The sequence below is a fragment of the Protopterus annectens genome, chromosome 4.part1 (assembly GCF_019279795.1).
Source record: "Protopterus annectens isolate FY-2018-M chromosome 4.part1, PAN1.0, whole genome shotgun sequence".
Classification (NCBI taxonomy): Eukaryota; Metazoa; Chordata; order Ceratodontiformes; family Protopteridae; genus Protopterus; species Protopterus annectens.
The window spans coordinates 415,106,677-415,134,557 of NC_056734.1; the positions used below are offsets into that span (position 1 = coordinate 415,106,677).

The following is a 27,881-nucleotide window of genomic DNA, read 5'->3' on the forward strand; positions in this document are numbered from 1 at the left end:
AGTTCCTCTTGACAAAATTGTGGCAGAAAATTATTAAAAAATACTGATGTGGAACACCAGTCCACTTGCTTATTTATACTTTATAAAATCAGTAGTTCCTTCCAGTTTCACTGGTACACCAGAAAATCCTCAGGTTGTCTCTGCATGCTTTGTCTTCTAAGTGTACTATTTTTTGAAATGCCTGCTACTTGGCCAGCCTTTTCTTCATTTCAGCCTCTGATTTCTGCAGTTCTGTCAGCTCATTGACTTGCTAATTAACTGTTCTGTTTATTTTCAGACTTTTGTTGTTTGACTCTATATAGACCTTCAGTCTTTCATTTATTTTAAATATTTCTGAATACCTTCTGATTTATTTTTTATCTAAATTACTGAAAGCCACCTTGAGTATCAAAGGTGAAACTGAACTGCTTTTTGCTGAACCCAGCTAGATTTTTCTCTTTTTATTTGTTGGTTGACTTTGTTACTTTCCATAAATTTCTTCTTTAGTGACATCCAGGCACTGTACTTACTGGGCAGCATCTGAAATGTATCCAGTTAGATAGGTTTCACTAGCTTTTTTCACAACTGCAGTTTTCATACTGGGAGAGCTGTATTGTAACTGTTGATCAGTGGGCAGCCATCTTGGGAGTTCTTGAGTCAAATTCAGTATTGAGATGAATTTTTGGCCTTAAGAGTAGAATGGGAATCTTGGGCACATTTTGTTCCTGACTGCCCGTTCTTAATTCCTTTAATATTTTGATAAGAATTGTATATGGGTGGTTATCTTATGTTCTGCAAACAATGGGTGCAATGCAAGGTTTTACAGGCATTTCATAACAACAGTCTGGGATATTGCATTTCCATTGAGAGGAAGGGGACATGATTTCTCTTCAGAGATTGGAGTGCCTTACATTTCCAGAATGTATCTGTATTGGACTGGCATTGTGTCAGAGATATATATATATATATATATATATATATATATATGTGTGTGTGTGTGTATGTATATATATATATATATATATATATATATATATATATATATGTGTGTGTGTGTGTAAGTGTGTGTATATATGTATATATATATATATATATATATATATGTGTGTATATATATATTTCTCTACATCAGTAACATTTTGTGAGACTGTATTAACGCTAATACTCTCCTAGAAAAATTAGGCTGTTGTGCAAAGCATTCATTACTTTAAGATAAAATTGTAAACATTTTTGTGTTCAATGTCTCTAAATAGATTCACTCTGCCTCTTACATATTTGCCTGAGAAATTTGGTTGAAAAGTTCATACTTCCATTGTGGCCTGCTTCAGATATATATATATATATATATATATATATATATATATATATATATATGCAATATTTCTTCAAATTCTTTATTTAAATTTTTTGGTATGCTTATATAACATCAGTGATGAAAATAATCCTTTTTCTCAAAAAAAAAATATACCCGGTTAAATGTGACAGCAAGAGAAAAACAAATGCAAACTATGTCTGGGACGATGATGGCTTCTTGCTGTTAGTAAAATCAGTGCATTATAAAGACTGTTTAACTGGTGACATGTTCTGCAAACATATGAAAAAAAAATCTGAAAACCTTTTTAGAGATGTTGACTTTTGAATGTTTGACCAACTGTGTTAGTGTCAGAACTGAAATAATGCAGTAAATGCATAACATTTTATCATTTTACCATTTCATTAGAATAATGTTACAAGAAATACTGTGCATAACAAAAGAGCTCTAATGGTCTTTGAGCTTGTGTTTGTAATGGTCTTTATCCCATATGTTGTCTTTTAAAAAGAATTGAAAATATGATTAATTGTTTTCTAGGCAACAAATTTATAGACGATTATGCAAGATTTATTTTCTTGGACACCAGAGAGAAAGCTGTTGCAGTGTCCAACAGTATGAATTATTTGACTAAAAAAGGTATATTATTTTTTCTTGATTTGGTTTGAAATTTGTTATAGTTCATGAAACTTTAATGAAATGTAGAGATTTAAAACACTGCATGGATGGAAAACTTTTAGAGCAGATTAAAAAAACTGTTGTATGCTTTTCAGTGTTTCAAGGATTTTAAGCTAACTTTTTTATACATTAAGGTGTATTTTTTGTGGGGGCATTTGTATACATCTTTGGTTTGACTTTCTATTACAAAACAGCAAAGATGAAAGCATAACCCTCAACCTCTTATAACCAGGATCAACGGCAAATGCCCCAAGTAAGCAAAACCATTTAAATATTGGTACTGACTTGTACAAGTTGTAGAGTAAGCTATCTTAAGTTGACCTGCATTTTCTGAAGTAAAATATGGCTATAACTATGTTGATTGGACTCCATCATTTTTTCTTGGGGGGTAAAAAATCACCAGTTATAGGAGGATTGGAGCAAAATTTTGAGCTAAAAATCACGGGCAGTTGAGAGGAATGGTTGAATGGTATTCATAGCCAGTTCAGCAAAGAAAGAGTTGCCCACGATACTTTTAGTATCAGTAATATTGAGAGCCAGGGAGTAAAATGTCCATTTAGAAAGCATTCTGTTTTTAACAAGTTTGTTTGGTGTATTGCCTGTTCCTGAAATTTACTGGATTAATTTAAGCTTCCACCAGCTACCAGTGACCCAGTATTAGTACTTCTTTCTTTGATGACATTTCATCATGTTAATGCTGTTTGGGTTTAAGGTTTCCAATTGAAAAACATTAGAATGAGCATATTGTTATGATTGTTTCTTGTTGTAGAGCTTGTGTGCATAAGGTTATGGTAATCAGATTTTCAACAAAAACAAAATGTTCACATGTATCTTCATACATGCAAATACTCTTCTTTGGAAAAAAAAATTAGTTTAGTACCCCCTCCCAAAATGTTAATGTAGTGTCACTGGTTCAACAGAGGTAGCACTCTTGCCTTTGATGCATGGAGATTAGAAGAATGCGAGTTCTCTTCCCTCCCCAGGTGTTTGGATTATTTTTCTATTACTGACTGCTGTGCACGCAGATGGCATGTGCTGCACTCTGTGTGCCGTTCTTTGGATGAGAAGTTAAACTGATGTCGTAACTGCCTGATAACTCTGGAGGATATAAAAGATACCACTTATCAAAAGAGTAGGGGCCCTTTTGCAATTATATATGCTTACTCAACTTGATCAACAAACAAATCAAACAAAAAATAAACTTATAAACATTTCATACTTTGCAGTATCATCACACTTTAGCCATCTCATGTCTGTTTAACCCTCATTCTTTTTTTCATTACCCTAGTCTGATTCTTCTTATAAACTTCACTTGTTATTAAATAAAATCTCATTTTGATTTGCTGTTGTGCTCCAAATTATTCATATTATATAAAATGACTGTCTGCATTCTCAGCATATTCTCTACACTTTTTCCATAATAATCCAAAATCTTATTTATATCTAAATCTTTGGGTTTTGTTGTACCTTCCAAAATATTCTCTGTACATATCATACCCTACATTGTCTTTACTCTCTCACAAATCAAAAAAAATGTTCCATTGTTTCTTCTTGTTCACAGAATAAACATAAACTTTCTGTCAGTGCTTTATATAACATATTGCCCTTCACTGATAATTTATTTATAGATTAGCTCCTTAAAAATCTTTAAACATTCCAGTATTTTACATCTTAATCTTCTTCTCCCAGTAGCTGCAGTAACATTCTTGCTCAAAACTTCCCGTGGATTTGCATGATAAAGTTTCTTCAAGATATTGTAATGTTCTGTCGTATTTTTTCTTTATTTTCTATGCTTAGTTTCTATACATAAACTTTTTCCTGACATTTTATCACTTTATTTATTGCATAGGTTCATACGATGTTACTAAGCTATTGACCTGAGGGTCTTTACAAGCCTAGCCATTAAATCCCAATATAATACTAGATGAGAGATATCGTCTATACTCAGACTTTTTCTAGAAAGGGCTACCCATGTCCAGGAGAGAAGCCAGGGCAGTCCCTGACAGAAATTTAAGGTTTCTCATCCAGTTATCCAGGTTGCGCTTAAACAGTGTCATGGGTGTGCTCTGCTAGATATGGATTTCTGAGAGAGATATCTGTGTCCAGCAGGTCCTGTTTGTGTTGCAGGCTAGATTGAAGTAATGTGAATTTCTTAAACCAGTTTTTAGTTAGGGAGGTACTTGTAACCTTAGACAGATAGAGTGTGTGTGTGTGTGTGTGTGTGTGTGTGTGTGTGTGTGTGTGTGCGCGCACTTATAAACTGCAAAGTTATAAATAGGTTCCTAGGTAAGTACTAAGCTAGTTGCTGTTTCTGACCATTTTAAGCTTAGAGAATTTCTCTTCAGAGGTGAGAATCAAACCCTGTACTTTGGGTTTGTGAGGAAGACACCTTAAATATTATGCCAACCCACAACATTTTTCCCCTTAATATATGGTCTGCCATACAGTCTTTTTCCAACTTTGGTGAGACATTTGTCCTTAGGACTTCATGCTGGTAAACGCTATCCAGTCTCTTATTTGGGTAGTGTAGCTCAGAGAAAAGATTGTTGTCCCACACAGGGATCATTTAATGAGAATGAAGACTGTGCTGACTTTTACCATCCTTTCAAAGTAATCTGGTCTTTTGCTTTTAGGGTGATTTTTTTGAGAGTTAAAAGTAATTGTTCCTACTCTGGATTATCTACAAAAAATTGTAAGTCCTTTTAGACCATCCTGTATCTTAATCATTGTCAGATCTTACAGGTTCATAGGTTATTAGGCTAATAACTAACTAGTGCCCTTAGAAGCATAGCCGCACACTTCAAATCAATCTGGATCCCGTGTATCATGATTGTCTGTATGTTGGGTGATGCATATTAGTAGGGAGGTAACTAAGGGATTTGTAGGGGTTAGTATTAAGATAATACTTTTCTTATTGGCGGTCCAGACCTGGGAATAAATTTACGATTGTATCCAGTTGTCAAGGTATTCTTTGATAGGGTCAAGGATGAACTCTGTTTTACATTAATGGGGAGACTATTCAGTAGCATGGGATCCTTTGTGACACACAGCTGTCTCTCGAGCACTTCCTATTTGTCACAAGCAAAGTTCAGATCATTGGATCTAGTGTTTCTGGTGCTCTGTGTTTGGTGCATGTGCAGCAGATCCATCACGGCTAGGTATGAGGAAACCCTGTAAGCCAGGCAAAAATCCCCTCTCAGCAGCATGTCAGAGACTGCAGACAGAGACCAGTGTCTGGTTAGGTACATGCCAAAGGGGGCATTGTTGTCAATTATGGGGCTGAAGAGGGCCAAGTAGAGAATTACTGTAATTTCCTTGGATCTGGAGGCCATATCCTTACCTATAATTTGGGCGACATAGAATGATTTTCTTGCCATCTTAGCTGCATGTTGGTTAAAGGCCAAATTGCTGTCTACTTATGTTCTCAGATACCTTACTAATGGCTCAACTCTTAGAGGTGTTTTATTGATGGAGTAATTAACTTGGGTTGGCAGTTTCCCAAAGGACATTGTAATGTGTTTTGGGCATTAAGCTTTAGGCCATGGCTTTGGCACCAGTCATTTTCTGTGTTAAACCCTCTTGCAAGATGTTGGTGTCTTGGGGAAATCTATAATAGCTCCCAATTTACAGTCATCTGTGAACTTGGTGAGCCAGAAGCCTTTAACTTTAGCCTTGACTTCCGAGAAGTAGATGTCAAACAGGAGTTGGCCAACACAGAGCCCTGGGGTACTCCTCTGGTGACTGGTCTTTTGGTGGAGATGGTCTCACCAGTCCTGATTTCTTGTGTCCTCTCTGTGAGCCAGCGGGCAGTCCATTTATTTATGTAGAGGTTTATGCATAGCACAGAGATCTTGACAACAAACATTTGCCATTTAGAGTATGATATTATGGCACTTCATCTCAAGCCACTGATCATCTCAAGCCACTGTCACAGCAAATTGATTCTTTTCACACTGTCAGAAGGTTGCACTGCAGTGCACATATACAGTTTAAAAGGACTCCTGAAACCCTCCACTCTAACCATTTGGGCTCCTTTCATTGTTGTATATTCTTGAATGTTTTACAGATGTATGAGCCTTTATATTTGCTTTTAAGACTTAGCTACATTATTTTCAGGCATTTCACTTCTGTAGATGAGTTTTTACACCTCTGAAATATTTTCATAGCTCATTTGCTCTACTCATCTCAATGGGCAGGGCTTTTTAACAACTATTTTAATATTATGTGGTATATAAAAATAGCCCACGCTTCCCCACTAAGAAAGTTAGCCAGGTCTTATGCTGAAGTGTCTGTAGTGAAAAGCAGAATTCAAGCAGCTTGCTTCATTCCATTTCAAAAGCAAACTGCTGTTCAGTTTTCTGGACTAAGGAATATCAAAAAGAAGCATTTACCACATCTATTACTGTGTACTAGTCATTTTATTCTGCAGGATTTGCTTAAACATTGTAATGCCAGGCACAGGTGTAATAATCATGTGAAATTCTTTGTCATATTTGAAAGTAACATCATGTTGCTAAGACCTGATGTTCTTCATCTCACATTGCTGCAGTCCTTACATATGGGTAGTCCGCTGTCCTCGGTCGGCCCGAATACCAAAGTATTAGGCTGACGTCGGTCAAGGCGCTTAAAACTGACATCAGGACGTCAGGGTACAAAAGCGCATGACCGACGTCATTTCCTCAGTCTTTTTTGCCGCATGGTCCAATGCAGAAGCAGCGTTGCAAGTGCCGTTCGGCGTTCTGAAGTTCTTCCATTAGTCTCGCTCCTTTTTGACCATCAGGCCATTTTACATTGCTTGGTGGTAACACATTTAACTACAGATGTCGTCCTATTCCTACGTTGCAGTATTCTTGTTGTGGGATTTCCCACCTCGGGCGACCCGTACGTCGGCTGCTATACAAATGCTTCAGCTTGGCTGTTGCAGCTGCGTGGGACGTCAATGTAGGGCCATAAACCAGGGGCCTTAAATGTGATGTCTGCATGCACAGACCTCAGAACTTTTCAGCTGCAGACCGATGCAGCGTATGCTTCGCTCCTTCAACACACACATTCAAAAAGCTAAGTACCCCATTGGGGTTTTTCTTCTAATTATCTTGCTAAAGTTTGGTTTGTTGTAGCTGGTCATAGCCGATGTCAGCAAAAAAGGATAAATGTCAATGTGGGCGCCAGATACCCCATAAAGACTCGCATGACCGCTGCGTTTTTTGCTTAGGCTGGGAGCACAATCACAACTCCTGCACCATTTGCCAATCCTTTGTACCCAAGACCCTTTGCAGCCGTCTGGCTGCTCTTAATCTTTACTTGGAGAACCGATGGCTTAAACGGTTAGCCCTTAGGATGGATCCCACCTTGGAGGCCATGACAGACCCTCCGCATAAGAAGGCCAAGATTCCTAGGCCCGTTAACCTCTGTCGCTGTGCTATCATACGCCCTGCCAACTTCTGATTTAGGGGTTGAGGGATTGCCTGGAGGATCTGTCGACTTCAGCGGCAACTTTTGTAGAAGCCGTTTCTCAGTTGACGACCAGCACATTCCTGGAGCCAGCCCAGACAACGACTACCACCGAGGTCAAGGAGGAACCGGACTTGGCAGAGCCTCCAACTGGGATCCCTCATCCAGATGCTACTACCGTTAGACTGTCATCTGACTCCGGGCCTACGTCTACACCATCCAAAAAGAAACAAAAAACTAAACATATGACCATGACCAAAGAAGGCCTACCTGACTGGAGGTCCTTCACTTCTTCCTTGATGCTGGCCTTTATGGCTACCACTGCTAAACCCTAAACCTGCTTCTGCCTCTTCTCTCCCTCCTCTGGCCTCTCAGGACAGGGAAGAAGAGCAAGACACCTATTACTCCTCCTCTGAGGAATCCATTTCTTACACCTCCCAAAATTGCTTCACCTTAGGAGTACTACTCCTCAGATGAAGACTCTATTGAGGGAGACTCTCCTCCAGAGGATATTACATTTGGTGAAACTATCACCAAAATGAAAGAATATTTCAAATGGGATACCTCTCAAATGTCTGAAACTCATAGGTTCATACTAGGCTATCTGCCCTAGGGCATTTATAAGCCTAGCCAGAGTGTGTTTGGCTTTCGCCACCCATTTTAAATGAATTTTGCTATGCCCTTTTTCGAGGTTAGTATACTGTACCTCTGTCTAACAGTGACACAGAAGTGTAAACCTACTATCTCCCATCCACTCATCAAGATTCCTCTTGAAGAGAGTCAATGAGGGACTCTGCCTAACCTGGACTGGGATTTTATTCCAGAGTGAAGGGAGCCTCTGGGTTATGAATCTGTCCCTCCAGCATGTCCTATTTATTTCAGTGCTGAGGTTCAAGTCTCTCGAGGACGTAGCTCGATGGGATTTGGATTTTCTGAGGTGCAGCATGTCCATTAATTCCGGGTTGGACATGGCTTTATACGTCGGGCACAGATCGCCTCTGAGCAGGCGGTATGCCACTGAGTAGAGCTTGGAGTTTCTTTAACCGGGCAGTATATGGCATCTGTTTGACCCCTTTGATCCTCTTGGTGAGGTACTTTTGGGGTCTTTCCAGTTGCTACAGATGTCTGGTAAGGTACATCCCAAAAGGGGCTTTGTACTCAATTATGGGCCTGATGAGGGATGAGTAAAGAGGCACGATGACCTCCCTTGATCTAGATGTGAATCCCTTCACGATTAGGTGGGCTATATAAAATGTTTTTCTAACCACTTTGGCCACGTGGTTGTCAAATGAGAGATTGCTATCAACTTGGGTCCCCAGATCCCTAATTACTTCCGTACTTAATGGATAACCACCTATGTGGTAATTTGTGGGAACTTTGTTTTTGCCAAAGGGGATGACTATACACTTTTTGGCATTTAGCTTGAGGCCATGGCTCTGGCACCAGTTGTCTGTTTCTATGAGGCCCTTTTGTAGGATGCTTGTGTCGGCTGGAGAGTCGATTATGGCGCTCAGTTTGCAGTCATCTGCGAACTTGGTCAGCCACAGTCCTTCTGTGTTAGCCTGTACCTCCGAGAAATATATACCGAACAAGAGAGGTCCCAGGACTGAGCCTTGTGGGACACCACTTGTAACTGGTTTGGAGTCTGACATGGCTCCAGCAATTCTAACCATGTGGGTTCTGTCCTTGTGCCAGTTTGCAACCCATCTAGTGACATAGGGGTTTATATTTAAGCTGGTGAGCTTATCTATAATGCCCGAGTGGGGTATTGTATCGAAGGCTTTTGCAAGGTCCAGGTAGGCTGTGTGGACCACCTTCCCCTCGTCAATGGCCTTGGTGACTGTTTCAAAGAAATCGACCAGGTTTAAGAGGCAGGATCTGCCCTTAACAAAGCTGAACTGGGTAGGATGCAGTGTCTGTAGGTCCCCAATATCTTTATTTATGAGGTCCGTGATGATCCTTTCCATAGCTTTGCAGAACAAGCTAGTCAAGCTTATAGGGTGATAGTTTCCAAGATCCATTGAGGCACCACCTTTGAGGAGAGGGACCACTGTTGCTGTATGCCACTCTTTGGATACATATCCTGTAGTAAGGCTGAGATTGAACAGTAGTTTTATGTTTGGGTTTAGTTCTTCTTGGAGTTCATGTAGGACGCAGCCCGGGACACCGTCTGGTCCCATTGATGCTGTGTTTTTTGGTTTGGAGAGGGCGGCTCTTACCTGAGCATCTGAGATGTCAGGGGGGTGGGGGGGGGGAGAGGTTTGCGCTGAACCTGTCAGCTAGGATGTTGGCAATGTCTGTGGGTTCGGTGAATTTTTTGTCATTTTGGGCTAATTCTGAGCATATCTGGGAATTCCCACCCAGGTTCCTAACATAACTAAAGAAAGCCTTGTGATTATCCTTAGTGTCCTGTGCAATTTTTCTCTCGAAGCTGGCCTTAGACGATTTTATGAGTACCTGTAATTTTTTGCTAATACTGATCAGAGATGCCTTCCCTTTTTGGGATTTTGCTCTATCATGTAGTAGCTTCCATCTTCTATTGTATAGTTTGTTTATGGCTGGGGTCCACCAGACAGGACGCCTAACTTTGGAGGATTGGGTCTTGGTTTTATTTGGGATTGCATGATCCATGCATTCCTGAAGGTGTTCATAGAATGCGTTTATAAAGGATTCTGCAGTCTGGGCCGTATTTTCCACAGGCCTGGGGGCTTTGAAGGATTCCACCTCTGTTTTGAGAAGTGTGAAACTTGCCTTAGAGAAGTTTTTCACTGTGGTTTTCTGGGCAGGGGCTGGGGTTGGGATGTGAATATCTAGTGAGATTAGTTTATGGTCTGATCTTACCAGTGAGGGATACACTTCTGGTCTGGAGCATAGAGTCCCCATGTTGGTGATGATCAGGTCCAGTATGTTTTCCTCTCTTGTGGGAGTGGCAACAAGTTGTTCCATAGCATTTGAGTTTATAAATTCTGGGAACCTTTGGGCTAGGGTGTTGGAGCTAGAGTAATGCTCCCAGTCTATGTTAGGGTAGTTGAAGTCACCCAATATAATGGTGTTTGGAGAGACCTTCATATTTTCCAGTGTTCTCAGAAAGGCCGAGTGGGGTTCCTGGGTTTGGGAGGGTGGTCTGTAGCAAGCTATAAACTGGAAGGCAGTTTTACCCACTGTTAGTTGCACATGGATAGTCTCTGATGCTTCGTGCTGTGCCACCAACCTGGAGGTGTGGGTACCTTTGACGAATATTGATACTCCCCCTCCTTTTGTGGTTCGTTCCAAATTTTGGGGCCAAAAAACATGGTATGAGGTATAACCTGGTAGTGCTGGGGTGCTCTCAGGAGCCTTGAACCAGGTTTCTGTTACTGCACAGATATCGATGTTCTCCATTTTAAGGAGAGTTTCGAGTGTGTGCATCTTGAGGTTTAGACTTCTGGCGTTGAGTAGCATTACTCTTAGTTTCTTATCCCTTGTGATACCTATGGAGGTGGGTTTGTCTTTTGAGCCTTGCCTAAAAAAGGCACTATGGGGGTGGCAAGAGCCTTTGCCAATATCCGAAAGCCCAGGGGTGACAGGTGCAAGCCGTCCCTAGCGAAGCATCGTGGCTTGTCGAGCTGAACTTTTACAGGTAGAATCCCCCTTCCCTTCTGCCATTCCACCTGTCATTCCTGCATACTTTGATGCTTTTATCTCTGCATCAAAGACACCAGATTCTCAGCCACCTGCCCCTAAATGGCCAGACTGCTTCTGCAAGGTGCCTGATGACCACAAATTCCTAGTCAACCCCCCCCCGGCAGAACCAGGTGTGATTGCCACATATCTGGATAAACAATCCAGGCTCATTCCGTCTGCCTTGCTCTTACCCACTGACAAGGACAGCAAATATATAGATAGGATTGGTAAGGTGGTCTATAGCTCTTCCACTTTGGCTTTTAGAGCCATTAACTATCAGACACATATGACCACATATGATTTGGACCTGGTTTCTCAAGCTTCTACCTTGCAGGCCAGTACTCCTGACTGCCCCACAAAAGCAGACATGTCTTCTAAACTTTCTCTGGCTGCCCAAGTAGCCAGACACTCAGATGCAGCTATGATGCTGCAGAAGCTTCTGCTCGCTCTGCAGCATCTGCCTCTATTCTCAGGAGATATTGCTGGCTTAGACCTCAACACTTACCAGAAGACTTTAAGTCTAAGATCTTGGATGCCCCCCTGGACCCCAGTTTCCTTTTTGGAAAACAATCTGCAGATCTTTTCAAAAACCTGCAAGAAAAGAGCAAGGAATTACAAGACATCAAACATTTGTTGCTGTCCCCCATCCCCAAATATTACAGGAGCTACTCTGCCAAGGCCACATTTTGCAGACGTAACCCAAATCCTGCTGGATCTACCTCTTCCAGACCTAGAAGATGTACCAGAAGACAAACAACTTCCAGGTCAGCTGACCCACAGCCTCCCCTTAAGCAGCGTTTTCAGGACAGAGGAGGCCCCAGCAATGCATGACTGCCTTGCCCCCCTATCCCTCTCTGCCCTCCTATCCCACTGCCTCCCCTTTTGTAAAACCATCACTACAGACCGATGGGTGTTGGCCATTATCCAAAAAGGATACTTCCTCTCCTGGAAAGAAAAGCCAACCCCTAAGAGGCATTCCCTTTTCCCCCAGAAATCAAGACCTCTCTTACCACAGGTCCTGACAGACCTTCTGAACTTGGGTACTATAGAACCTGTCCCCTCAGGACAGGAGGGAAAAGGTTTCTACTCTCGACTGTTCCTGGTCCCCAAAAAGGACGGACCATGGAGACCTATTTTAGACCTTTCCTTCTTTAATCTATTCTTAAAAGTGCCCACCTTCAGAATGCTGTCGCTCCCAAGCCTCCTTCCTCTCATACCTACCAAGGCTTTCATGGCCACATTTGACCTAAAAGAAGCATACTTGCACATACCCATCCTACCCTCCCACAGAAAATGTTTCTCTGGACTCTTTTCATTTCCAGTTTACTGCCTTGCCCTTTGGTTTGTCCACTGCCTCCAGAGTGTTCACAAAATGCCTGGCCTCTGCCATTGCCTATTGCAGAACACAGGGAATTCAGATTTATTCCTACCTAGATGACATCCTGATCCTGGCAGACTGCAAAGAAACCCTTTCAGCCCATCTGCAATTCACCATGTTCCTTTTACAAAATCTGGAGTTCACCCTCAACCTCCCAAAGTCTTCCCTGACCTCAGAGCAAGACAAGATATTTCTGGGTTGCAAAATCAAAACAGACTTAATGAAAGCTTTTCTAGCCCAAGACAAGGTCAGCTCCCTGACTTCCCATTTCAAAGCCCTGCTGCACACCCAAGTAAACACTGCAAGGCAATTCCTAAAGACCCTGGGCCTAATGGCAGTCACCATCCCTATGCTTCCTCTAGCCAGAATGCATATGCAAAACCTGCAGTGGTATCTTAAAAAACATTTGGTCCCGACACCAACATCCTCTGGAACAAGAAATCACGTTCCTACCCTGCCTAAAGGTGGAGGTCTGCTGGTGGATTCAACAAGTCCAGCTCAACCCAGGCCTTCCCCTCCAGCCCACTCTCCAACCCAGGTTATGCATACAGATGCATCAGACTCAGGATGGGGAGCCACATTGGCGTCCTGCAGGGTTCAAGCAACATGACACCCTTCATTAGAGGCCAAACACATAAATGTGAGAGAAATGACAGCAGTTCCCCTGCCTCTGAAAACCTTCAGTCCCCTGCTACTACCAGGTGTTCTCCTAATAGTTACAGAGAACACCACAGTTATGTGGTACCTCAACAAACGGGGATGGACAAAGCATACCACCTGTGCAGACTAACCTTACTGATATGGGATCTAGCCTCTCACCACAACTTGTCCCTCCAGGCATCCTTCATCCCCTCGCAGGACAACAAACAAGCAGACCTTCTGAGCAGGACATCCTCTCCACAACACGAATGGATGCTAGACTGGACAGTCTTCCTAGACATAGTCCACTGGTGTGGCACTCCTCAAATAGACCTGTTTGCCTCCCCCCAGAACAGACAACTGCAGACCTTCTGCACCAAGACCTACTCCCCTCTAGCTTGGGGAGTAGACGCTTTCAGCATTTCTTGGAAGGGGAAGTTTCTATATGCCTTTCTCCCCTTCCCACTAATTAAAAATGTCCACCTGAAAATCAGGAGAGACTAACCAAAAATCTTGTTGGTGACCCCCTACTGGTCAAGGCAGCACTGGTTCCTCCTCCTTCACAATCTAGCCAAGGGCAGTCACCACAAGTTACCCCACAAGGGTGGACCTTCTGACACAACAAAAGGGAACCCTTTATCACCCACAGTTGTCACTGACACTGTGGGTGATAAACTTTTAGTTCCCTTCAGGCACCACCACTACTCAGAGGACATACTTTCAGTCCTGAGGGAGGCCAGGAAACCTACTACAAGAAAATCATGCCTAGCTAGATGGGAAAGATTTTCAAAATGGTGTCTGGACAAGAGTAGGGATCCATGCATTGCAGACCCCCCCCCCCTAGTTCTAGCATATATGTGTCAACTAGTAAAAGGCAGACTGTCATACTCTTCAGTAAAAGTTCACCTTTCCACAATCTCAGCCTGCCTACCACTAGACCCTCCCTTACTAGCTAGGCTTGATGTTAAGCTTTTCTTAAAAGGGGTTTTACATATAAGGCCTCCAGGAAAGCCCATCCCACCACCCTGGGACCTTACCTTCATTCTGGGAAAGCTAACCCAGCACCCATTTGAACCTGCTGAGACAGCTACTCTTCAGATGTGTACATGGAAAACAGTACTGCTAGTGGCCATAACTTCAGCCAGAAGGGTGTCAGAACTACAGGCCTTAATGGCCTGCCCCCCTTATACTACTTTGCACAAGGACAGGGTAACACTAAGAACTAACCCCTTCTTCATGCCTAAGCTGGTCAACAATTTGTCATTAAACCAATCTATTCACTTAACCACATTCTTACCCCTCTCCCACCAATGAAGGGGAGAGGATACTTCAGTCCCTGGATGTACACAGTTAAGATTTTACCTGGACAAAACAAAATCCAATCAACTCTTTGTTTCCTTCCACCCCAAAACCCTGGGCAAGGCAGTCTCTAGACAAACCATTGCCTGTTGGATCAGGAAAGCCATTTGCCTCCGTTACTCACACCATGGCAAAAATCTCCCACTGGGATTAGAAGCTCATTCCACCAGAGCAATGGCAGCCTCCAAAGCCTTTCTCAAAGGCCTGGACACTGCTTCCATTATGGCAGCAGAGATATGGTCCACCATTCACACTTTCACCAAACACTACAAATTAGACAGCGTCTCCAGAGCACGTGCAGGGTTTGCCAGGGCATTCCTACAGGGCTTTGTAGAATCAGCCTCTTCATCCGCCACCTTTCCTTCCAACTAAGCTGTGGTACTGTCCCACAACAAGAATACTGCAACATAAGAAAAGAAGGACATAGAATAATTGTGTAAAATCTTACCATAACCATAGATGTCCTTCTCTTCCATGTTGCAGTATTCCTTTCCTCCCACCAAAACCCCCCTTCTCTTCTCTTACTCAGTCCAGCATATGCTTAGGCCCCTGGTATCCTATACCCTGCACTGGGGACCTATGAAAACTGCACAAGGGCCCCAGGGCCCTATGCCTGACATCACTGGCATCTCCTGCTGGGCCCTTCTACTCCTTCTGCTGGGCTTTCAAGTTCTGAGGTCTGTGCGTGCAGACATGACATTTAAGGCCCCTGGTTTATGGCCCTACGTGTGACGTCCCACGTAGCTGCAGCAGCCAAGCTGAAGCTTTTGTATAGGAGCTGATGTACGGGTCACCTGAGGTGGGAAATCCCACAACAAGAATACTGCAACATGGAAGAGAAGGACATCTATGGTTATGGTAAGATTTTACACAACTATTCTGTATAGTGTCCTATTGCATAAGCTATCGCTACTACTTCGGTAACTGTTACTGCCATTCTTATTAGAACAAATGTAAAAAAAAAAAAAAGGTGTCTCAGCATGTTTGCACTTTTCTGCTGTATATAATGTTAATACCATGGAGTCCACTTGTGTCTGTAGTAAATAATTTTAATTCTAAATGCAGCATCCTAAACACATTTTACTTTAGTTTTTCTAAATGTATTCTAGTCTTTCTATAATTATCTATCATGTAGTCTTCTTTATGTGTGCTGAGAACTGTCTGCATTAAATTCATGTTTCAAATATATGGATTTTACAAGTTTTATTTTTCTTTCTATACCTATAAAATATTTAAACAAGGATAATCAAAAAAGTGCTAGAACTACCTTAGATGAAGGTAATTTCTGAGGCTTGTATCAGCTAATAAATTTACTGCTTGTGAGTTTTCTTTCTCCTTCACTAACACGTTGTGTGTGCCTGTGTAATGTGCGTCAGTTTCTCATAGCTACTGCTAAAACTGTACCATCCCTTAGGAGACCTGTCAACTACGTATCATAAACATTGTGAATTTTTTTGGATACATATTTTCTTCCTGTTGTTTTAATGGGCTTATTTCCTTTCTGTTTTGGGCATCTTGAACAAAATAGCCAAGGCTGTTTATGTGGAAGTTTCACCTTTTAAGCACCACTAAAAACAAAGCCTTGTTACAATTGTCTACACTTTTTTGACAACACCAAGAGTTGCCGTGTTTCACAAAACATCTGTCATTGAAATAAAGCTTGTTATATGAATTAAAACCATTTTTTAGTTTGCAAAATCACACTGCATTTTTGTGTTTTAGTTGTAAAATTCCAATGTTTGCCTTATGGATCCCTGTATGCATTCTGTATTTTTTGTGTAGCTTACATGCACATGCAAAGACAACATGTTGCTTTAGGGGGAAGAGTAGTTGCAGAGAGATGATAGGGTCTGCCGATACAGATAGGTGCTGTGACAGAGTCACTTGCTGACCAGTAATCAGCATGTGTACATGTCAGTTGATAAATATTAATGAGGAGTATGCATGTTCTGGTGTGAGGAAGTGAAAATAAAATCTCTGCTCTGATTATGAGTTTAGAATTCAGGTGGCGTGGTGTTTGGTTTTTTTTGGCGGTCTCTCACAAGATGTAGAGAAGTGAAAAGGGGTTATGCCCGTAATGTGCTTCTGGGTACCAGTTTTGTGTCCTGTAAAAGTATGATGTCCTTCAAGGATGCATCTGCAGTCCTTACAAATGGGTTGTCCTGTCGTCAGGTAGCCCTTCGGTCGGCCGGATTCCAAAGTCTGGGTCTGGCTTCGGCTGGTGTCGCACTTCACCCGACATCATAGCTGCAGTTCTTCGGGTATAAAGGCATCAGCCGACGCCATTTTCCTCAGTCTTTCTTGCCGCGTGGCCAAGCAGAAGCTGTTCGCAAGTGCCGGTCGGTCAGATCCAGAGATTACTACTACCGAATACTACTTCGAAGACTTCTAAAAAGCTAAGTACCCCGTTGGGGACTCTTTCTTGCCTCAGCCGATGTCAGAAAAAGTGAATAACTGTTTAACTTGTGGGAAACAAATACCTCATAAAGATTTCCACTCTTACTGCTTACCTTGTTTAGGCCCAGACCACAACGTAGCAGCTTGTCTAGCCTGTGCTTCTTTTAACCGACGGACGCTTAGACGCCGGTCGGAGTTTGCAGAACAGTTTTTCAGCTCTGATTTTGCTTATATCATGCCGTCGGATCCTCCGACTTCACAAATAACCAAAAAACGCAGGGAAAAGGACTGACACTCGCGGTCCGCGGTTTTGGCCGAAACCGCGGTTAAGCCAACCGCAAGTGTCTCTGTTTCAGCTGAAACCGAGCAAGCGGTTCTTCCCCCAGCCGAAAACATGCCTTCTACCGAGGCCTCTTCTAACCTGGTGGAATCGGCTTCTGAAATCCAACCTGCAGTTGTGGTTTCTCAGGAATTATCTGACACTATTCCCTTGATATGTTTCAACCCCTGCACGTGGAGCTGCTAGGCCTCCTGCAGCCATGTCTATTAAGGCCTTTGCCAGGGCTAAAGCAGCTAAAGCTACAAAAACGGTGCCTGTTAAGCCCCCCTCTCACAGGCCCAGCACCAGTTCCCATATGCTTACTTTGGCTGAGGATCTCATTTCTTTAATTCGTGGCTCCCAACCTCATCCAGACAGGACCTTTCATCCACCTCCAGAGAAGAGGCCTAGAGCAGAGCCCCCAGAGCCTGTATCCACAGATGATTCCTCTGATGACTCAGATCATACAGACCCTCCTGAGGCTCCTTATTCTCCTTACAAAGACTCTGATGGTGAAGAGTCCATTCCTTCAGCCTCTCCACCTGAGGAATTTTCCTTTGGGGAAACCTTGCATGCTATGAGGGAACAATTTCAGTGGCAGGGCCAAGATTTCTCAGACTCCAGAAAAAGGCTTAGAACCTTTCTACATTTGCCACAACATAGGCCTTTAGCTATACCTCCAGTTCTTTCTGTTGTAGATGATGCATTTAATGATGCTTGCACTGCCCCTGATTCCTTACCTCCGGCCCCTGCTAAACCCGATAGGTTCTACAGGGTCCCGGACACTCATCACCATTTATATAAGGCTCCTTTTGCTGATCCAGAGACTATCTCCCAGGGCCCTAAAGCTGTAGCAACTGCATCTGCTAAAAAACCCCTCCCCTCTGAAAGGGAATCCAGGTCCTTAGAGCGTTGGGGTAAAAAAGTTTACACCTCTGCTACTTTGTCAGCTAGGGCTTTGAACTGCCAATTTCATATGATTCAATATCAAGAGTTTATGCTAGACCAGTTAACTAAAAAACTGTCCTCTGAAGAATCTCTAGATAAGAAATATGTTCAGGAAATGGTACATAACATACAGCAGGTTAGTAACCATTCTTTAAAATGTGGCTATGATGCACTGGAGGCTTCCTTTAGATCAGCCATGACTGGTACAGTTATCAGGAGACATGCATGGTTGAAAGAGCAGGCATTACCTGACCATGTCAAATCAAAGCTTTTAGATGCTCCCATGGACAAAGTCAATTTATTTGGATACCCTGCACAGCAGGTACTAAAAAAGATGGAAGAGAAGGCGAAATCTGTACAAACAGTGAAAGATTTCTTACAGGTTCAACCTCCAAGGTTTAGCAGGAACTGGCCCTCTAAGAATTGGTCCTTTCCGGACTCCTCTAAGACACAGAGAGGCAGAAATAGGCGTTCAAGAGGCAGAAACCAATCCAGGGGTGCCTACAGGGGACGCCAGTGGCAAGGTAACAACCAGCGAGGCACAGACGCAGCCACCACCACTGCAACACCACAATCACAGTGACTTGGCTGTGGCACCGCCTACCAGGGAACAACTGGAAGCACCCTTAGGCGGAAAGCTGACATTATTTTCAAAGAACTGGCATTGCATCACAAGGGAAAAATGGATTTTGCAAACTATAGACCAAGGTTACAGGTTCCATTTCCATACTCTACCAGCAAAGAGAGGAATGCCAAACCTACCACCTACTCAAAGGGCAGAAGCTCTAAAGCAAATATCTCAATTATTAAAAATGAGAGCTGTGGAAAAAGTACCATCTATGGAACAAGGAAAGGGATTTTACTCCAGACACTTCCTGGTACCAAGAAAAGAGGGCAAATGGTGGCCTATTCTGGACCTGTCCGTTTTAAACACATTCCTCATAGTTCCAAAATTCAAAATGCTGACCCTACAGCAGCTCCTTCCCATGCTGGGCAAGGAGTCTTGGCTGGTAACTCTAGATCTCAAGGAGGCATACCTGCACGTCCCCATACGACCAAATTGCAGAAGATACCTCAGATTTCTTGCAGGATCAGAGCATTATCAATTCTCAGCATTGCCCTTTGGCTTATCTACTGCGCCCAGAGTGTTCACGAAATGCCTGGCATCAGTAATTGCATATTGCAGACTTCAGGGAATCCAGATTTACCCCTACCTGGACGACTGCCTGATACAAGCGGACAACAAAAGCAAGCTAACAGAAGACTTACAAAGAGTCATTTACCTGCTGCAAGCCCTGGGATACACAGTCAATATAAAAAAGTCAAGGCTGATTCCATCCCAAAGAATAACCTTTCTGGGTGCAGAGCTGGACACATCAAAGCAAATGGCATCCCTAACTGCAGAAAAGAAAGAGCAACTACCTCTCTACTTCTTGGCATTAACAAAACAGAACCATCTAACTGCAAGGAAAGTACTGCAAGCCCTAGGCTTCATGGCATCCTGCATAATTCTAGTCCCTCATGCCAGGCTGCATATGAGAAAGCTACAGTGGTACCTAAAGAATTTGTGGTCTCAACACAAGCACAGCCTAAAAACCAAAATTCCAATAACCCCATGCCTGAAGCAAGAGTTCCTATGGTGGGCTCAGGCCTGTCAATCAAACACAGGATTGCCCTTCTGCAACAGTCAACCAAGCCAAACCATCACGACAGATGCATCAGACCTCGGTTGGGGGGCTCACATGCTGGACAAGTGCATACAAGGCTTATGGACTCAAGACCAGCTGCGCCTGCACATAAATCTAAAGGAAATGCTGGCAGTAAAATTGGCAATCCAGTCATTCAGACCATTTCTCCAAGAAGGTCAGTTGATGATAAGGACAGACAACACCACAGTTATGTGGTACATCAACAAACAGGGAGGCACACATTCATACCCTCTATGCCGGCTGGCACTGGACCTATGGAATGTGGCTCTGAGCTACAACATTCAGTTACAAGCAATTTTGTACCGGAAAAGAAAACATTCTAGCAGACATACTAAGCAGAACTACAACGGATGCCCACGAATGGATGCTGCATCCGGACATCTTCAAAGTCATCACAAGAGAATGGGGATTACCACAAATAGACTTATTTGCATCCCCACTCAATCACCAACTAAAGAGATTCTGCACAAGGACGTACCACCCACTTGCTTGGAAGGTGAACTCCCTATCTTTCAGTTGGAAGAACCTGACAGCATACGCATTCCCACCACTTCCTTTGATGCACAAGGTGCTTTTGAAGATCAAAGAGGAACATCCACGGATCATTCTGATAGCTCCAGACTGGCCAAGGCAACATTGGTACCCATTGCTGAGGAGCATGTCTCTGGAACAAATATGGCCACTACCTCTGATCCCATTGCTGTTAACACAGAACAACTACAACATCCTGCATCCAAACCTGAAAACTCTGCAGCTAACTGCCTGGAACATTACATAAGAACAGTTAACCCAAATTTATCCCAAAGGGTTAAGGACATAATCCTTGAGGCTCGTAGACCTTCAACAAGAAAGAATTATGCAGCAAAATGGAAAAGATATCTCATTTGGAGTACTGCAAAGGGAGAAGATGTGGCACTGGCAAACATAGCCAACATCCTGGAGTACTTGGCAGAGCTCTTCCATACAGGCCTGTCCTATTCTTCCATCAAGATACATGCATCAGCCATTTCAGCAGAATACAGCTTGGATCCCCCTGTCTTCTCGCATCCTCTGCTCAGACAGTTTCTGAGAGGAATTAAAAATGTAAAACCTCCCAGGAAACCACCATTGCCAGCATGGGACTTGAATTTTGTACTAGAAAAATTGACACTTCCCCCATTCGAACCAGCAGCAACAGCAGAATTACAATACTTATCCTGGAAGACTGCTTTCCTGCTGGCAATCACCTCAGCAAGAAGGGTCTCTGAACTACAGGCATTAATGGCAGTGCAACCCTTCCTGATCTTCCATCAAGATAGAGTGTCCATGAGAACAAATCCTACATTTATGCCTAAGGTGGTATCCAGAGTGTCTTTAAATCAAGCTATCCACCTACCTACATTCTTCCCCAACCCTCAGAACAGGGGAGAAAGACTGTTGCATACCTTGGATGTACATAGACAATTACGCTACTACCTGGACAGGACTAAGTCCAATAGAAAAACTGACCAGCTTCTGGTAGCATATGCAACAGGAAAGGAAGGAAAACCAATTTCAAAGCAGACAATCTCCAAATGGATAGGAAATTGCATTAGATTTTGTTACTCCTACCATGGAAAGAAAACTCCAGAGAACATCAGGCCTCACTCCACAAGGGCTACAGCCACTACCACAGCTTTCTTACGAGGAGTGGCTACCAAGGACATTATAGAGGCTGCTACTTGGACCTCCGTGCATACATTTGCCAAGCATTACAATTTACCTTTATACTCTAGATCCCGAGCAGGTTTTGCCACTGCTGTTTTGCAAGGGATCCTAACTACACCATAATCTTTCCTTTTTCCTCCTCCCTAGTTTAGCTATGGTATTCTACCCATTTGTAAGGACTGCAGATGCATCCTTGAAGGACATAGTACAGTTTTGTACCTACCATAAATGTAGATGTCCGATAGGAATGCATCTGCAGTCAGGATTACCCACCTTCCCCTCTGTGGTACTCCTAGGGTATTTGCCATCCTTCAGCTAGCTTGGGGGGGATCTATTATGGTGTATTTGTTTGTATATATGTACATACATGCTTCTTTTATGTGTTTGCTCTCTACTATTTGGAAACATTGGCATTTATCCAAATTTAGCCATCCAAGAGGGCACCTGGCATCTGGGGCAAGAAACACTGAGGAAAATGGCGTCGGCTGATGCCTTTATACCCGAAGAACTGCAGCTATGACGTCGGGTGAAGCACGACACCAGCCGAAGCCAGACCCAGACTTTGGAATCCGGCCGACCGAAGGGCTGCCTGACGACAGGACAACCCATTTGTAAGGACTGCAGATGCATTCCTATCGGACATCTACATTTATGGTAGGTACAAAACTGTACTTTCTTTCTCCATTTGTTTTACAGATAATGTATTGTTGCACAACAGAACCTGTTCCAGTCAAAATGTATAAATCACAATGACTGCCTGCTGGTTTGATCTGATCATAAGTGAATCCTTGTATTCGTAAGTCCATAGGTTGTTACTAGGCATGCAGCCCAGGAGACCATTGAAAAGCCATTCACAAATTCCCAGTTTCCCCAGAACAGTGTTTGGTTGAGTTATTTTCTAAGCATTACACAGTAGGCACATGAAGGCTAAGGGAAGTCGGACCCTGGGCTACAGGAAGCAGCTTGTTAAAATTTCATAGCTTACTGCACTCACTGTAACTGAATGCTGTCACATCCTGTGTTTTGAAGTAATTTTCTCATTTCTTTAACTTGTGTGTTGTATTAGATGAATTATAGAATAGACAATTTAACTTTCGTTACCATAGATGTAGTCGATTTATTTTCCTCAATACCTTATTCTGAAGGAAGTAAAATGTTTGAGGAAATTTTATATGAGGAGAAAGATTTGTCTAACAATGACAAGCTACTCAGCACTTGGTTAATGGACTTAGTTCTACAGAACAATTTTTTATATTTCAACGGAGAGTTTTATAAACAAATTCAGGGAGTAGCTATGGGGGCAGCTTGTGCCCCCACTTATGCTAATCTAGTTTTGGCTAATTGGGAGGAGAAACATATCTTGCACAGTGTATACAATTCATCTTGGATCATGTACCGTAGGTACCGTGACAATATAGTGATTCTTTGGACTGGAGATGACAATACATTAAAATCTTTCCTTGAATACATACAAAACACTAGTAATTTTTTAAAATTTACATATCAAGTTTCCACAGATGTCTTACAATATCTTGATGTGGAAATTTATAGAAAAAGTGACAGATTGGAGTCCAAAATTTATAGGAAACCTACCCATTGCAATTCTTTCCTGCACTTCGATAGTTCATACCCCCACCATGTCAAAAGAAATATTGTAAAAGGACAGTTTGTAAGGGGGTGTAGGATGACTAGTGATGAAGAAGCATTCCGTTTGGAATGTGAACTGTTGGAAAAAATGTTCAGGAACAGGGGATACCCTGATGAATTTATAAAAAGCATTAAAAATGAGGTAATTAAGGGTAGGAAGAATAGATTTCTACCTATTATTAGAGGGGGCAATATCAAAAATAAAATTGATAATGAGGTGGTGAACAATAATAGTAAGGAGAATTTTGAGTTGGCCCTTACACTTGAGTATAATAGTATGAACAATAGAATAAGAGATATTTTTAATAAGGAATGGTATAGATTTCATGAATTAATGGATTTTGATAAAGACAATCTATGTTCAATCAAAACTGTCTATAAAAATTCTAAAAATATTAGAAATATTTTAGAAAATAAAACTAATATAAATTACCTTGACAAAAGAAGAAAAGGCACATGCAAATGCGGCAGATGCTCTCAATGCACAGCTATTTCTAATAGTAATGTTATAAATATTCATAGTAGAAATAGGAAAATAATTAATGAGAAATATTATTATAATTGTGACTCTATGGGACTGGTGTATTTTGCTTCTTGTAAACAGTGTCAATCCTTCTATGTGGGTAAAACAGAAAGGAAATTGAAAAGGAGGATATTTGAACATCTGAATGACATAAAAAATTGCAAAGAAAGTAATGCCCTGTACAAACATAGCCTACTATGTAAAGATGCTAGCTTTACATTTTCGGTAATTGAACATACCGAAAGAGACATTAGAGGAGGGCCATGGGAAGAAAGATTAGAGTACAGGGAGCTTTGGTGGCAAGTGACCTTAGAAGCATATAATGCACCAGGTCTCAATGAATACACCAGCATTTTGCCCCTTCTAAAGCTGCGTGCAGCTAAACTATAATGAAACAGAATTAGTTACTAATGTTCATATCTATTATATTCTTTTCTACTACAAAAGTTTTATCCCTTCCATTAATGGTTGGAAACATTATTTATAAATGGATATAAAAAAATTTTTCTTTATACTAATAAATATTTTTGTAAAAGGTTTTGAAGATGTTTTCAGCTTTTTTTGCTACAACATCAAATAGAATTTGTTGGAATTTCACAAATGACCACTGGATGGCAATGTTTTACATTTATTACCATTTTGTACTTCTTTTATTTTTGATTTTAATGTGGGTCACTAGAATTAACAAAGATGTTTTAATAAATAATTTTTAAATACATATTTAGGACACAATTAAGTTCAAATATACGTAATTTATTTGTTCTATTGATATTTTAAAATTTTATAAGAGACATTTATATAATAAATAAGATGTATTGCAATTTTTCTGCACTAGTTTCACTTTAAAATGGTCTAAATAGTGACAAATTGAACCTATTTGGAATGATTGATTCTAATTAATTAGGATATAAATATTCCTGTCAATTTGGTGCTGTTTATCTGATGAAGTGTTATGGTGAAACGAAAACGCAGTTTTGGAAAAGCGTTAATACTGCTTTGGCGTGTTTGCTGTTTTTATGCTCTGTTTCCTGTTTTTTCCGTGGTGGATTTATTAAAACCCAAGACATTTACTAAGGTTTCCTGCTTTGTTCCTTCTTGGTACGCTTATTAGTTTTTTGTTCGTGTTTTCTGGATGTTCTTCATCTCACATTGCTGCAGTCATAACTTATGGGTAGTCCGCTGTCCTCGGTCGGCCCGAATACCAAAGTATTAGGCTGACGTGGGTCATGGGCGCTCAGATCTGACGTCAGAGCGTCAGGGTATTAAAGCGCATGACCGACGTTATATCCTCAGTCTTTTTTGCCGCATGGTCCGATGCAGAAGCCGCGTTTGCAAGTGCCATTCGGTGTTCTGAAATTTTCGTATTCTGAGTTTCAGACCGAAACCAAGTTGGGCTAAGTACCCCGTTGGGGAATATTTTTGTTTTTTCTTGCCTCAGTTAATTCCGGATGTCAGAAAAAGTGAATAATTGTATTTCTTGTGGGAAACAGATACCGCATAGGGATTACCACTCTCTTTGTATTCCTTGTTTGGGGCCTGAGCACGACTTAGTCGGGTGTCGCTTTGTGCTAGGTTTAATAAGCGCACCATTAAACGTAGGTTAGATTGCGCTAGGCTTGTCTTGAGCGGTGTAATTATAATATGCCGCCGGATCCTCCGATGCCGCTACAAGAAGCGCAAAGAAAAATCGTTAAAGTCCAAGCAGGATGAGTCGTCCGTTCCAGACGCCGGTTTTTTAGAAACTACGGTGGAATCTGTGGATCCAGCCGAGGTTTCAGTTGAGTCTCACGGGGAGACATTAATTTCGCAAGATGTGGCCTCTCAGGAGTCAGGTCAGGCTGAGGGGGCCTCTCAGGTTGCTGTTCTCCCTTCCTTGCCTAAGGTGGTTAGGCCTTCTCCTTCTGTCTCTAAGGTTCCTTCCAAAGGCAGGCCTGGTTTGCCTTCCACGGGTGTCAGTCCTAGTTCTGCAGGTTCTGTGCCTAAAAAACACATGCTTAAAATGGCAGAAGATTTAATTTCTTTAATCAGAGGTTCTATGCCCCCTCCTGATAAGAGGCCTAGGGTGGAGCCAGAGGTGGAAAGTTTGGAGCAGGCTTCAGATTACTCAGAGTCTTCGGCTGAAGACATTCAGGATTTTCCTCCTTATTCTGATTCAGACGCAGAGGATTCCACTCCTTCTGCTTCTCCTCCAGAGGATTTTTCTTTTTCAGAAACCCTGCATTCTATGAGGGAGCATTTTAAATGGGAAGGTCAGGATTTCTCAGATTCCCGAAAGAGGCTTAGGGAATTTTTGTTTTTACCACAGCATAGGCCCTTGGCTATACCTCCTGTTTTTGGATGTTGTTCAAGACGTTTTCTCTGAGGCTTCCCTTAATCCAGACTCTTTGCCTCCTGCGCCAGTTAAACCAGATAGGTATTACAGAGTGCCTGAGGCTCATAAATATCTGTATAAGAGTCCAAGGGCTGACCCAGAAACTATTAGCCAGGGACCTAAGGGTGTCAGGGCTTCTGTTGTAAAGAATCCAGTTCCTATGGATAAAGATGCTAGAGCTTTGGATAGGTGGGGTAAGAAAGTGTATACCTCTTCCACTTTAGCAATGAGGGCTTTGAATTGCCAGTTTCATATGTTGAAGTACCAGAATTTTCTCCTTACTCAACTAAAATCTAAAGTGGATGCTTTGGCAGAGGGCATAGAGTGTAAGGAATTACAGGACTTGGTACATGCCTCTGAACAGGTGGGCAAGCATTCTTTGCAGTGTGGTTTCGATGCTTTACAGGCTTCTTCCAGGGTGGCTGCCACTGGTTCAGTTATTCGCAGGCACGCCTGGCTTAAGGATCAGAATTTGTCAGAGCATGTTAAAACTAGAATTTTGGATGCTCCTTTGCAGTCTGAAGTTTTGTTTGGTTCTCCTGTGGAGTCTGTCTTGAAGAAAATGGAAGACAAGGCTAAGTCTATGCAGACTGTTAAAGATTTTTTGCAGGTGCAGCCCCCTAAGTTTAGCAGGAATTGGCCTACTAAGGGATGGGCTTATCCTCCTTCTGATTTACAGTCTAGGGTAGATCTAGACGTGGTAGGGGCAGAGCCCAGAGTTCTTTCAGGCCTAGAACATGGAGTTCACCTGCACAATCTACAGGTGAGGGCAGGGGCCAGTCCTTTCATAAACAGGCCCAGTGACCTGCATCTTCAGCTGCCAGATTCTTCCTGTCTGGCAGCTCCTTTGGGAGGAAAGTTGGCACTATTCAAGCAAAACTGGCTATTAGTCACCCAGGACAAATGGGTGTTGGACATTATAGACCGAGGCTACAAATTTTATTTCCATACATTGCCTCCTTTCAAAGGCATGCCAGACGTTCCTCCTCAGCAAAGGGTAGAGGCTCACAAACAGATTTCTTTACTTCTTCAAATGGGGGCTATACAGCAGGTCCCTCTGTCAGAAGTGGGCCTAGGATTTTATTCTCGCCTGTTTCTAGTACCAAAGAAAGGAAACACTTGGAGGCCAATTTTGGATTTATCTATCCTCAACACATACCTGGACATTCCAAAATTCAAAATGTTGACGTTGCAACAACTTCTACCTCTGTTGGGCAAAGATCACTGGATGGTAACTCTGGATCTCAAAGAGGCTTATCTTCATGTTCCTATCAGGCCCAGTTGCAGGAGATTCCTGCATTTTCGGGCTGGGACTTTACATTATCAGTTCTCTGCATTGCCCTTTGGCTTATCTACTGTGCCCAGGGTGTTCACAAAGGTTCTGGCTCCGGTGATAGCCTTCTTAAGGTTAAGAGGAATACAAATTTATCCTTATTTGGATGATTGCCTGATTCTTGCTCAAGACAAGTACGAACTTCTTCATCATCTACAGTATGTGATGGCAGTGTTAAGGTGCCTAGGGTATTCTGTGAACGAAACAAAGTCCAGTCTAGTACCCTCTCAGGAAATGTGCTTTCTGGGTGTGAGACTGAATACAGCTTCCCAGATGGCCTTTTGACCCCGGACAAGCAAAAGAACCTTACACTTTACTTCCATCAATTGTCTCTACGGTCCAGGCTGACTGCAAGGACAGTCCTTCAAGCCTTGGGGTTCATGGCATCTTGTATTCTGGTGCTTCCCAATGCCAAACTGCATATGAGGAAGCTACAATGGTATCTCAAAATGTATGGACACAACACTGCCAAGATCTGGACACTGTCATTCA

At 42.3% G+C, this 27,881-nt stretch overlaps 1 protein-coding gene across 1 annotated transcript in view; it reads left to right on the forward strand.

The window, feature by feature from the left end:
* The window catches only part of UGGT1 (UDP-glucose glycoprotein glucosyltransferase 1), a gene marked incomplete in the record, with an annotated part of 2,149,769 nt that overhangs the window by 915,716 nt on the left and 1,206,172 nt on the right, over positions 1–27,881 (forward strand). The window contains 1 exon segment of the mRNA XM_044070228.1: positions 1,829–1,927. Within this exon segment, the coding sequence (XP_043926163.1) occupies positions 1,829–1,927 (99 nt within the window).